Raw genomic sequence first — 13,107 nt, 5'->3', positions numbered from 1 at the left:
AGCCAGAATCTAAATGAAATCTCAAATTAAATACAACGCGGAAAAATATATAACAAAGTTGATTTGTATTATTATGATATATATGTATTATTATGATATATATACATTATCCAGTCCCCCTGGCTACGAATCAATAACTGCATCGGTATCAAAAGTAGTTGAATGACCTATACACAGAGATACTATATATGCACATATACACATATACGCAGGCTAGCACCAAATATAAACACAGAAAAGTGTACTCAGCTTTGGATCTAGGGCATCGGTTCTAGTTGGGGGTTCAGTCATTCCCTTCCCTTATTGAACCACCTTCAAACGGTGGAACAACTTCAAGAAGCAATCATTCTCCAGAGTGCCTAAGTACTCAAGCCCTTCTAAATAATTTCCCATCTGATCATTCCACAGCTCCCACAACCGATTCAAGTAAACATTCATTTTCTGCACCCGCTCTTTGTTCTTGACCGGCTCAAATGAACGAGAGCCATCCTGCCCGTAGTGCTTTTCAAACAAGGTGGCATCTAGGTGGATAATAGTTTTAGACAACGAGAGCGCAAACTGGTCAAACTGGAGGATAATCATCAAGATATTCTGGAGCAACTCAATGAGTTCCTTGTTGACGAGGAAAGACCCCTTCATGATTGCATTGAGACATGACTGGATCTCCTGGACTGTATTATGGAAGTCCACATCTTGGCCACTGGTAGAGTTGAAAGAGAAACCGTCCAGAGGCACCGTCTCCTGGTAGTTCTCGGCATATACACAAGCTTTGATCACCTTCCGATTCATCTGGGCCCACTCTGGCTCCATCACATCATGGTTCAAGTAGTAGCTGTACTCAACCAAAAAGGACTGGAGCATTGAATGAAACACTCGCATACGGAGTATCCACTTTTTCACGGGCCCTGAAAGCTTCGGATACCTCCATACACCCCGATTCATCTCTCGCCATACTGTCCCGTGGAAGTGGACGAGAAACTTGGCAATGAGCAAGTTGCGAGAGATGAGACTGAAAGAAGCAAGCATATCTTCCTTAAAGAGGAGGTTCAACGGAAACGGCAACGTCACTTCAACATTCATGTTGAAAATGGCATACTTATCAGCACCAGAGCTATCCCCCCCGCTTGGACTATTGCTTATCATAGAGTCGTCTACTCTGTGACTCTTGAACTCAAGAGACTTCTTTAAGAGGAAACGGAAAGAGTCTCCAGCATGTCCCAGGTAGTCCATCTCCGCAAAGGTGGGTTTAATAGCTAGGATATCAAGCAAATGGGTGTAATAGTTGTCAGCGGTCATGCTTAACCTTGTAAGTTGGAGAAGGACAGACTGGATAGAATCAGGGATTTCCAGAACACCCGTAACGTAGCGCTGGAAATGACGAGTTAGGCGACTCAACGAGGCCATATTTCCCGGTTTCTTCAACTCCGCCAAGGAACTCTGACAAAACTCGTCGTATTGCACTGCCTTTTGCTGCTGAAGAAACCAGAAGTGCTTCATGAATTGAAGCAGAGAGAGCAAGTCATACCCCTGGGAGTAGAGCTTGAAGATGAGGCGGTTTGCACGACGATATGCGTTTTCCAACCTGATATCGAAGTCGGTGCTAGAAATAGCACCCATAATGAAACTGCTAGCATTAGAGGAGTAGATGGAGCCGATATGGATGTTCGACGTCGAGCCTCCGTCAAGACTGCATACATCAATGCCACAGCATTTGATCACGTTCAAATATCTCCCAACGCGGAGAATCTTTAACTGAACGGCCTTAGACACAAACTGTTTCATCATGATATCGTTTCCTGCCTGGTCCTGTTCCTTGCGGATGACAAATTTGGATTCCCAATAGCGGTCACTGTTACGGATGGTGATGTTTGCGGGTGGATCCACTTCCTTCACAAGAAACTCATCGTACGGGTCGTTCACCGTGCCATGCACGAGCCACTGGTTGAGCATGTGTAAGTAGGAGCTGCTTACCTGGTCAAAAAGCCCTGTGAGGAACCGAAACGAAGTCTCATCTGCCTGATTGGCATCAAGGCACTCCTGGACGATGCGAAGAGTTGCTTGACCTGTGATATACAACGACGGGGTGGTGTCTGAGAGAAGCTCAAGCGAATTAAGGTCACGTAGATCATGTTTAATGGACGCTAGCAAGTCGCCGTGGGCATTACCAGCACGTTTTTGGTGCCGGTTACGGTTTTCCTGGTGAATTATGGTTACAATCTCGTAAAGGTGGGAGAGAGGCACCGTAATTGCTTCCTGACATACCTGGTCCACTCTGATCAAATTCAACGAGGAGTCTCGGGTGTTGAACTCGGTCTCAAGTTGCACCACTAGTGGATGGTAAACCGTGGTGATGAATCCACGAATCTGGGCACAGAGCAGCTGGTTTACCTGACCGAAAATTGCTTTGTCATACTGCTCGAGGAAACTGTAGATGGAGACATACATTTTTCCACACCGAGCGACGCGTTTGGTGATGTCCTTCAAACTGACATCTAAATGCTTGGCAATCTTGAAGTCGGGGCCGAGCAAACGCGAGGTCGGGGAGCCGGGTGAGTACTTTTCACTGTACCGGACGTAGTAGCCTTCGTGACCAAGAAGCACGTAGAGTAGGTCTTTGATGATAAGAGCCTGTTGGATATGCAAGTCGGGAATGTCGCTGAGAGGATACGACTTAATTGGCCGCTCTAACCCCGTCGGGGCAGGCGCGAGCGATGGATCTAGCAATGTGTGGGGAGTGTCCGTAAGGTGAACCACGATCGGCGTGGCTACATAATTTAGTGAACTGCTACCTGTGTTGGACTAAAGGTGTTAGTATAAATCAAGCAGAAGATATAACGCACAGGTATGCGATAGAGAAGTAGTTGAGAAGGGGAAGGTGGAATAAGAATTCCCGGATCATACAAGGATGGGGTGATCCACAGATGTCATTCATAGTTTGGAATCGGCAGAAAACCTTAACACGGCGTAAAATCATGGATGATTTATCATATCCAGAATGACGCTGCCTGATTCTTCTCATACATGACTATGGAATTCCCAATCCCTCAAAATCACCTGAAATCGCTCCAGCAAACCTGCCCCGTTTTGGATACGTACATAGGGGGATTGCACGCTATTCATCTGGCGTCGTGCTTGTAGTAGTAGTGGCTTGGATACACCTGGGTCTAGGAGAAATAGGGATGCAGTGAATCTAAGCAGCTATTGGTGCAGCAAGCGTGAAGTCTATGTGCTTGGACTTGGAACAACCCGCAAACACGTCTGTATTTTTTCCTGAAGATGTAAACAAAAGGCCGGTGGAGTGCGGCGCTCAGAGAACGTGACGTGCCACGTGCTAACATGCGCCACTCTATCGCATGGCACAAGTCGATGGTCTCTGGAGCAGGCGACCTAAATGATAAGCCAAGGTTAGAGATCACGGAGAAGGTAAACTAGTCTAGCTAGATGTTCAGGCATTCTCTTCAAAACGAATTCTAAAGTTTCATTTCCCTCTAGGATATTTTCTGTTAGTGTAGAGTCAATGACTTATAGCGCCGTCTTTTGGTCCTAACAAATAATCGTGAATAATGGAGCTAGATATCCTCAATAGGCCATTGGAGGTTAAACCAGTTAATTAAATTCAATTTATAGAATATTTTGGATTCTTAGATATCAGATCAGCTGTACCTCTGCTCACAGATACCAATGTGCTGTCATCCGGGAGGCTGTAATATGCAGCTATTTTACCCCTCAATTCGTCATTGATCATAGGGCTATTTAAAACCTACATCTCAGTCGGTGAAAATTCAGGTAGCACACCTACGTGTTTAATTACTTTTTAGCGTTGAATAAAGGAACAGACGGCTGGAAGATATACGATAAAGTGGCAGTCTTACAGAACTCCGGAGTCAACTTCTAGGCTATTCTCCTTCCCGAGTCAAGAGTGACTCAGACACGCGCTTTGTTCCTGTTAAAATGTTGGATGTGCAGTACGGGGGTGGGATCGCACGTGAAATTTTCTTATCTCTCTTTGGCCTTGAACCCGTGACCTGTACTGGGCGACTTCTCTCGCAACCATACCCCCTTCATTTTACAAATACTAACGTTACCATTTGCTATCATTGTACTACCGATTTCTCACTTCTCTTAACTGGCCAGTCCTGAACTTTACTCTTGATATGAACGTTCACTAGGCTACCTCCGCCTGATTCCCAGACACTAGAGCTACCCCCTTCTATCCTGCACGGTGCCCTTCAAGGTTTTTTTCCAGAGTCAGGCCAATTTATTTAAATGCCGGATATTCCAAACGGCCTTAGCCGCCGAGGTATATAAGATCGGCATGGCCCCGGCCCTCGCTTTTAGCCGACCAGCTAACTTAACCATTATCACACCCTTCGTTATGGCTTCTTTAATTGACGGGAAGCAAATTGCCCAAGACATCAGGGGCCGTATCCACAGTGAGATCAATGCGATCCAGGCTGTCTCTTCCGAATTCAACCCATCCTTGGTGATTATCCAGGTGGGTGCCCGTCCGGACTCCTCGACCTATGTGAAGATGAAGCTTAATGCTGCAAAGGAGGCTAACATCTCTTGTGAACTTGTTTCTCTCCCGGAAACCACCTCTCAGCACGAATTACTTTCTAGAATCTCCAAGCTCAATGCCGAACCAGCCGTCCACGGTATCCTCGTGCAATTACCCCTCCCAGCGCACATTGCCGAGGACAAAGTTACTGCAGCTGTTTCTAAGGAGAAGGACGTTGACGGATTTGGTCCGTTCAATGTCGGTGAGTTGAACCGCAGAAACGGTGAGCCACTCTACCTCCCATGCACGCCTAAGGGGATCATGGAGTTGCTTGCGCATGCCAAGGTTGAGTTGAACGGTGCTAACGCCGTTGTGCTCGGTCGCTCTGATATTGTCGGTGCTCCAGTCGCCAGATTGTTGCAGATGGCCAATGCTACCGTCACCGTGCTCCATTCCAAGACCCAGAACATTGCGCAGTACGTGTCCACCGCTGACGTTGTGGTCTCTGCCATTGGCCAGGCAGGCTTTGTCCAGGGCTCGTGGTTGAAGCCCGGCTGTGTCGTCATCGATGTTGGTACCAACTTTGTTGAAGACGCCACCAAGAAGTCCGGTTCCCGCATGGTCGGTGACGTTGATTTCGAATCCGCCGTCAAGGTTGCCAGTCAGGTTACCCCAGTTCCAGGTGGGGTTGGTCCAATGACTGTCGCTATGTTGTTAGAAAACGTAGTTATCGCTGCCAAGAGACAGCACGATGCTTCCAAGCACCCAAAGAAGTTTACCAACCCATTACCGTTGAACCTCCAGACCCCAGTCCCGTCTGATTTTGAAATCTCCCGTGACCAGGAACCAAAACACATCACTGACGTTGCGTCCGAAGCCGGTATCCTTGACTCCGAACTTGAGCCATTCGGTGCTTACAAGGCCAAGGTCAACCTCAACCTTCTTGACCGTTTGGGTAACAAGCGTAACGGTAAGTACATTTTGGTAACTGGTATTACTCCAACTCCGCTTGGTGAGGGTAAGTCCACCACCACTGTCGGTCTTGCACAAGCCCTTGGTGCTCACCTCCATAAGAATGTTTTTGCCAACGTCAGACAGCCTTCTATGGGTCCTACCTTCGGGATCAAGGGTGGTGCTGCCGGTGGTGGGTACTCCCAAGTCATTCCGATGGATGAGTTCAACATGCACGTCACCGGTGATATCCACGCCATCTCCATGGCCAATAACTTGCTTGCCGCCGCCATCGACACCAGAATCTTTCATGAAAACACCCAAAAGGACGCTGCCTTGTACAAGAGACTCGTGCCAGCTAAGAAAGGTGTCCGCACCTTTGCAAAGTGCTTCTTGAACAGACTCCAGAAGTTGGGGATCAACAAAACCGAACCAAACGACCTCACCGAGGAGGAAATTTCCCGTTTCGTCAGATTGGATATCGACCCAGAAACCATCACCTGGAGACGTGTTGTGGACTGTAACGATAGATTTTTGCGTGGTGTTACCATTGGTGAGGCTGCCACAGAAAAGGGTATGACTCGTTCTACCGGTTTTGACATCTCCGTCGCCTCTGAGTGCATGGCTATCCTCGCGTTGGCCAACTCGTTGGAAGACATGCGTGACAGATTGGGCCGCATGGTGATTGGTTCTTCCCGTGCCGGTGTTCCGGTTACCTGCGAGGACATTGGCTGCGCCGGTGCCTTGACTGCCTTGTTGAAGGACGCCATCAAGCCAAACATCATGCAAACTTTGGAGGGTACTCCTGTCTTTGTCCACGCCGGTCCGTTTGCCAACATTTCCATCGGTGCTTCCTCCATTCTTGCTGACAAGATGGCCTTGAAGCTTGCTGGTACCTCCCTCGACTTGTCTGAAGAGGAGGCCAAGGAGCACGAAGGATACGTGGTTACCGAAGCAGGTTTCGATTTCACCATGGGTGGTGAGCGTTTCATCAACATCAAGTGCAGATCTTCTGGTTTGGTTCCAGATGTTGTCGTCATTGTTGCCACTGTCCGAGCCCTTAAGGTCCATGGTGGCGGCCCAGAGGTCAAGGCTGGTGCTCCGTTGGCTGCTGAATACACCCAAGAGAACGTTGAGTTGTTGAGAGCCGGCTGCTCCAATTTGGCCAAGCATATTTCTAACGCCAAGCAGTATGGATTGCCGGTTGTGGTTGCCATCAACCAGATGTCCTCCGACTCTGCATCTGAACACGAGGTTATCAGAGAGGAATCCTTGAAGGCCGGTGCTGACGCGGCTATTGTGTCTAATCACTGGGAGGAAGGTGGAAAGGGTGCTGTTGATTTGGCCAATGGTGTTATTGCCGCTTCCCAGCAGCCAAAGGACTTTAAATTCTTGTACGAAACTTCCGGCTCGGTTGAGGACAGAATCGCCACCATTGCCAAGGAAATGTACGGTGCTGGTGCCGTTGAGTTCTCTGAAATTGCCCAGCAAAAGATTGCCACCTACACCGCTCAAGGGTTTGGTAACCTTCCGATCTGTATCGCCAAGACTCAATACTCGTTGTCGCACGACGCTGCATTGAAGGGTGTTCCATCAGGTTTCACCTTTCCTATCAGGGACGTCAGAGCGTCCATCGGTGCTGGTTACTTGTACGCTTTGGCTGCCGAGATCCAAACCATCCCAGGTTTGCCAACCCACTGCGGGTTCATGAACGTTGAGGTCAATGCCGAGGGTGAGATTGACGGTTTGTTCTAAGATTTTTTGGTGGTTGTGCGAGACGCGCCCCAGTGTATAATTACGATTTTGTAACACATCGAGTGTATAGAAAAGAATTACATGTAGAGTCGCTACCACGGGAATTGCCATAAAGCTCATAGACACGATCGTCTCGATGTACAAATATCGGTGTGCCTTTTCAAGGCCAGTTGGGCATACATTGCCATACTTTTGATTTAAACTCGGGCCAAGTTGGATCAAAAAGGATGCAAGGCAGTATATATGTAACTGGCAAGCCAAAGAACCTCAAGACGATAAATTTTCTTGTGCGTTCATAGTGTAAAGTTATACGCCTGCACCTATTACCCAACGTAGATTAACCCTAGGCTTACCGATCAATGTGAAGAATTCCGAAACAGTGACTTCAAACATTCTTGAAGTCATAAGTCTGTGGCACCACAAAAATGGAATTGAATGGACCTTACTACAATAAGACATATCAACCAGTTATAATACGCAATTTATCGAGAGACAGGTTCTTACTCTGTCTCCTATTCAAGAATATACCCTTCGACATCCATGCCAATATCTTTGGCCAACCCTGCGATAAAGCTCCAGCCGACGTTGCACCGAAGCCGGACCTTTCCGGCAAGTAAATCCCCGTGTACCCCATTGCCCGTCTTGACAATCAAGCGTAAGGATATCAAGGTGGCGATTTGTGATTCCACATCGATAGTATTCACCAACGCTCCGGATGCCAACGATGTTTCCGTCTCCCCTTTGCCCTCATCGTCGAAACTTACCACTAGCTTACCGTCGTAGTTTTCCTGGTAGATGGCATGGAGAATTGCGAGCAAGCGCTCCAAGTCGAACGGCGAGGCTGCAAGCATCCGGTTGCTGATCCTCGCCGCGGCTTTTGAATTTCCTCTGACCTTGCGGCCACCGAACCGGCGGTCAGCTCTAGCATGCTTCAACTTGGAGAAGAATAAAGAATCGTAGCGCGATTCATTAAAAGAGGCAAGATATGCTGCAATAAGAATGTACTTGGAATGGAGCGGAATATTGCTGGGAAGCAGGTGACCCGGGTGAGATTCCAACAAGTCATCGGCGATGGCAAAGTCCCCAAACAAGTGCAGCCCATGCCTGAACAAGCGGATAAACTCGTTGATTTTGAACTGCCCAGAGACAAGGGGGGCTATGAAGGGAGTCCATATTTTCATGAGGATCTCCTGAATGAGGATGATGTCTGTGCCGGTGTAGGCGGCAATGGAGTCCACTACAATCTTCACATACTTGACCCAAAAGTCCATAGCAGCGGTATCAGTAATTGTGAATTCACCGGGGAACTGGCAAATCATCTTAGTGGAGAGAATTTCCACCACTTCGTCCTGGGTGTATCTGGGGAAGTATACGTGCGGGATGGAGCTAGTCAAAAGGGTCCTGGGGTCAGGAGACGAGTAGACAAAGACCACACAGAGATTGACTGAACACTGCTCATATAGGCGTCCGAACTGTGCAAATAGGTCGGTAGGGGGCTCCATGCACCGGTCAATCCGGTCTAGCACGAGCAAATGCGGCTGGGTGTAGGAAGCGTGAACGGAAAACTGCTCGAGTGAAACCATAAAACTCGAAAAGCTATCGCAAGAGGTGTCTAAATCAGTAGGTGGGGTAGATCCGCTGTCGGCAATGTAAGACCGGAGGCATCGTTGGAGTAAGAGCCGTTGGGTGACACACTCTTCACATTGGACGAGAGTGTGTTTGAAGCTCGACAGGGTGAGAAAGTGACGTAGTGTGAAGGTTTTACCGGTGGATGACGGTCCGTGGATAATGAGTGCTGGTGGGAGAACTGCCACGTTTGCTTGGCCCCCAGAGAGGAAAGCGTCGAGGAGCTCACTCTGTGTCGACCGGCACAACACTGAGGATGTCGTGGATGCCATATTGGGGAAGAGGAAGATGGGAAAGTCAGGGGCCACAATTTAGCGACGTGGCAATCAGTGATAAGAAATTGATTCACTCACTCTAGCACACTTTTAAGAGGTAAATAGATAGCATAGAGTGGAGGGATGGGATAAGATCTGACAGGTAGACCATGTGGACAAAATGTCGAATATCCTGCATGGAGACAGGAGGTTTCGCTGTGCGCTGCTAAAGGGATTATAGAGATGAAGGTTTGATAAGAATAAAATAGAAAGGAGAGGTTAGGGGTTGTGGTAATGAATTAGGAATTTCGGAATTTGGACTGAAATTGGATGGTTCAGTATATCATGACCGCCTGAAACTAGAACTTAAAGCATATGTATTAAAACTAGGTCTGTAAATGGGCCTTGCATTACCTTTCACGATCTCCGACCAAACTTGTATTAACACATATAAGTTTCAGGAAGTTCATCTCTTTGAGTTTATGACGGAATATTCTGTTTTATGGACCAATTGTTTATAATTCAATACCGTATCCGTATGATAGGTTTCCATTACAAGTTCTGCTGTGCACGATACTAGTTCGTGGATTACCTGTCTTTTATGCGTAATGATAATTAGAAACGGAGCAGTGTACTTATGAAGGTTTCACTATGTCTTACATCCAAAAGGACTTATGAGTATAATTTCGAAGAAAGGTTATTATTGCCCTTGAAAATATCAGACTCATGGCAACAGACGGCGCCAAAGGGGGCTAATTTCAAACTGGCCTACTATCCTGTGATTTACTTATAGAGCCACCATTTTTCATTTTATGTGTTACCTGGATAAGGCAGCTTAAACCAGTCCTTACAGACCACAATACTTAGAGGTAGAACACCCGCGATACACTACAGACCCGCCATCTATAACAATTCTACTAGCAATATGCACCACTTTTATACTTAAATGTTAATGCTTCAACTCTGGTAATAACTGCATGCTACACATGTATTGTTCGCAATAAAACCACGATTAATAGCCAAGTAATGAGGTGCATAAGCATAGTGACACTCCTACACGCAAGTATTATCTACATATTTCAATCAATTCATAGTATTTACAAGCATTCTCTCTCTCTATTTTTCAAAGGAGTACAACCTAGCGTTCACCACGTCCCAGTTGAGTGCCTTCCAGAACGCCTCCAAATAGTCAGCCTTACCGTTGACGCCAAAGTCTTGGATGTACGCATGGTCCCAGACGTTCACACACACAAGCGGCAAATTGAACTGCCTATCACCGGCCTGCAAGCCCTGCTTGGTGTTTGTCACAAACTCGTAGGCGGCCTCATCGATCGGCCCGTTCAAGTCGTGTTCGTGGTGTCTGCCGTCAGCGTATGGGGTTCCGTCGTTGTTACAGGTCATGATTCTCACCCGCTTGGACTTGTCTTCTACAAGGAAGACCCAGCCCTGGCCCATCAAGGTGTCTGCGGCCAACAAAAACTCGTTTCTGAAGGCGTCAAGTGAGCCGAAGGAGCTTTCGAGCTTAGCAAGCAACGTACGCGACGGCGCGGACCTGTTAGACGCGGAATCACACAACTGTTCGAAAAACAAATGGTTGTTGTGGGCTTGGGACGCGTAGTGGAAGGCGGTGCTCTCGTGGGCTTTCATGCTGGACATCACCACAATGTCAAACGGCTTCTTGAGCTCGTATTCAGTTCCAACCGTTGCCATAGTGAGGTTCAAGGTCAAAAATTGCTGGTAGTCCGTCCACGCGACCTTAAAGCCCGTCGGTGAGTACAAGCCCGTGAGGCCATTGTCCATTAGCGCCTGCTGGTTTTTGAGCGTAGGAACCACATGCACGGACCTGAGCATTTGCGGCGCCCGGAGCGCCCTAGTTCTGAAAATAGCGGACATGGTTAGGCGTGGAAAACCAGAGATGGCGTTAAGGTTGGTGGGTGTGCAAGTCAAATACCGATTGGCGTTTTTCAGTGGACAAAAAACTTTGCACGTGATATGTGCAGGATACGAAGTTGGATTTTAAAGATTTTGGGGTAAGAAGTGCCATGCTTGGAAAAAGATTACCGTTGGTATCCACTGTTAAGTGGTGTGAATTAGTATTAGATGTTTGTTTTGAATGTTTGGTACTCTCAGAAGGTGTATTACTGGTCATAGTCAAGGGTTAAGATATACTTCAAGTCTGTGTGGTGGGGGTTTATTTGCCTTGCTATGGTTTTACGAAACTGTTTTTTTAGTAGGGTGAGATGGCTAGGACAGAGTGGATGTTTATAGCTAACAAATTCTCAACGAATTAGATCCAGTCGATGAGAAAGTTGCCTGAGGTTTGGATGTACCGAAATTCAACCGCCAGATCCGCACTAACTAGACGTAGTAAATGCACGGAATTCACGGTACAGCATGCAGGACGCCGCCACCACGCCTGGTTAACATTTTTGTTCGAGATTACCAAGACGTCTACCCTCTTTCGCCGTTCCTCAATTAACTTTACATCCCAAGATGATTAGAACGGTATTACCGAGGCTCGCTAGAACTATTTACACACCCGGCGTGATGCCTGTGAGAGCCTACACCGACCCGCGCATCAGACGCAACGTGAAAGCGGTCCTTGCAAGACGATCCAGGAAAATGCGAGAACAAGGAGTGGAATGGGCAGAACCCAAAACGGCGGTACCACGGTTCCAGCCGCAGTATGACTATCCAACCTATGCTGTTCCCAATCCGCAGGGAGTTCTCACTGCCCAAGAAACTATCTCTAGCATTCTCTCGCAGCCAACACTTGTGGTCGAGCGCCAGATCGAAATGATGAATGTGGTTTTGGGGTTTGAACAGGCTAACCACTACCGCATCATGGATGCTATGGGGAACGTACTTGGGTCGATGCGTGAGCGTGATTTTGGTATCGGCAAGATGATCCTCCGCCAAGTTACGCGCTTACACCGTCCATTCTTGGTTGACGTGTTTGACGTGAACGAAAACCACATTTTCACTATCCGCAGACCGTTCAGTTTCATCAACTCGCACATCAAAGCGATTTTGCCAGGGGTGCAAGGCGACGACACTGACGGAGTGGTGATCGGCGAGAGTATCCAGAGCTGGCACTTGTGGAGAAGGCGGTACAACTTGTTCAAGAAAACTGGGGTGGACAACTATGACCAGTTCGGGAGCATTGACTCCGGATTCTTGAGCTTCAATTTCCCTGTGCACGACGAGAATGGCGGTGTGATGGGGGCCGTAGACAGAAATTGGGTCGGCTTGGGGAGAGAGATGTTTACCGACACCGGCGTATATGTGTTGCGGTTTGACCCAGCGTCGTTCCAGGGGATGGAAGACGTATATCCACAACTCTCAGGGCCTATGGCATTGGACCAGCGTGCGGTGATGTTGGGGAATGCTGTGAGTATTGATTTTGATTATTTTTCGAGACATTCTGGGAGAGGCGGGTTGATGTCGTTTGGGAGTTACGAATAAGGAAGTGAAAAGCGGGTAGTGAGTGCTTGTGGAACACCGGTCTTGTTTATCTGCTTGCAGTGATGCCTTAATGTGATGTATAGAGATCTTAGCATAAGCATTCTACAAAGAGCTTTATGGCCACAAATCCTGACTGCTTCGTGCAGCATACCGTGGATATTCCTCCATTTGTACATATCACTTATCTGACTAAGATTTATTTTACGGCAGAAAGATTCCACTCGGACCTATATGAACGACGTATCACTCGTTTTGTCTCAATCCATGGGATGTTTGTCCATTTCAATTGAGATCTTAATGGAGGTTCAATTGCCAATTTCTTTGATATTAGATATTTTCATGTAAATACCCATGAATTTCCCAGAATACATGGCCTTACAGCAAGAACGTATAGGCGGATGCTCGTTCTACTAGGCACATTTAGACTGTTTTCCAAGAGCTCATCATTATTTTATCCGTTTATAAATTAGAGTAAAACACTTGACAGTCCCAGGATATTTCAATATTTTTATAACTAAATTTGTAACTGGAGCCTATAAAACATGTACATATTAAGAG

The 13,107-nt window shown here is 47.4% G+C and overlaps 5 protein-coding genes across 5 annotated transcripts; 2 read left to right on the top strand and 3 right to left on the bottom strand.

The window, feature by feature from the left end:
• Window positions 1-141: 141 nt before the first annotated feature.
• On the bottom strand, window positions 142-3,298 carry BABINDRAFT_160797 (uncharacterized protein). Its single transcript, XM_019128457.1, has 2 exons — window positions 3,097-3,298; window positions 142-2,799 (listed from the first exon to the last, which is right to left on the bottom strand). Exons 1-2 carry the CDS (start codon window positions 3,118-3,120, stop codon window positions 301-303), a joined length of 2,523 nt encoding a protein of 840 aa, XP_018985851.1. The 5' UTR covers window positions 3,121-3,298; the 3' UTR covers window positions 142-300.
• Window positions 3,299-4,069: 771 nt separating this feature from the next.
• Window positions 4,070-7,214, top strand: MIS11 (trifunctional formate-tetrahydrofolate ligase/methenyltetrahydrofolate cyclohydrolase/methylenetetrahydrofolate dehydrogenase). Its single transcript, XM_019128456.1, has one exon. It carries the CDS (start codon window positions 4,316-4,318, stop codon window positions 7,202-7,204), a length of 2,889 nt encoding a protein of 962 aa, XP_018985850.1. The 5' UTR covers window positions 4,070-4,315; the 3' UTR covers window positions 7,205-7,214.
• A 450-nt stretch (window positions 7,215-7,664) lies between these two features.
• Window positions 7,665-9,213, bottom strand: BABINDRAFT_160795 (origin recognition complex subunit 5). Its single transcript, XM_019128455.1, has one exon. It carries the CDS (start codon window positions 9,100-9,102, stop codon window positions 7,717-7,719), a length of 1,386 nt encoding a protein of 461 aa, XP_018985849.1. The 5' UTR covers window positions 9,103-9,213; the 3' UTR covers window positions 7,665-7,716.
• A 987-nt stretch (window positions 9,214-10,200) lies between these two features.
• On the bottom strand, window positions 10,201-10,935 carry BABINDRAFT_170945 (mitochondrial 37S ribosomal protein mS42; the record flags this gene model as incomplete). Its single annotated transcript, XM_019130780.1, has 1 exon — window positions 10,201-10,935. One exon carries the CDS (start codon window positions 10,933-10,935, stop codon window positions 10,201-10,203), a length of 735 nt encoding a protein of 244 aa, XP_018985848.1.
• A 219-nt stretch (window positions 10,936-11,154) lies between these two features.
• BABINDRAFT_160794 (uncharacterized protein) lies at window positions 11,155-12,984 on the top strand. Its single transcript, XM_019128454.1, has one exon. The coding sequence runs from the start codon at window positions 11,578-11,580 to the stop codon at window positions 12,547-12,549; it is 972 nt and encodes a 323-aa protein (XP_018985847.1). The 5' UTR covers window positions 11,155-11,577; the 3' UTR covers window positions 12,550-12,984.
• Window positions 12,985-13,107: the final 123 nt, after the last annotated feature.

This window comes from Babjeviella inositovora (assembly GCF_001661335.1).
Source record: "Babjeviella inositovora NRRL Y-12698 unplaced genomic scaffold BABINscaffold_4, whole genome shotgun sequence".
In the NCBI taxonomy this organism is placed as follows: domain Eukaryota; kingdom Fungi; phylum Ascomycota; class Pichiomycetes; order Serinales; genus Babjeviella; species Babjeviella inositovora.
Note: the sequence above shows the minus strand (reverse complement) of the source record. Positions and strands in the feature narration are given on the sequence as shown.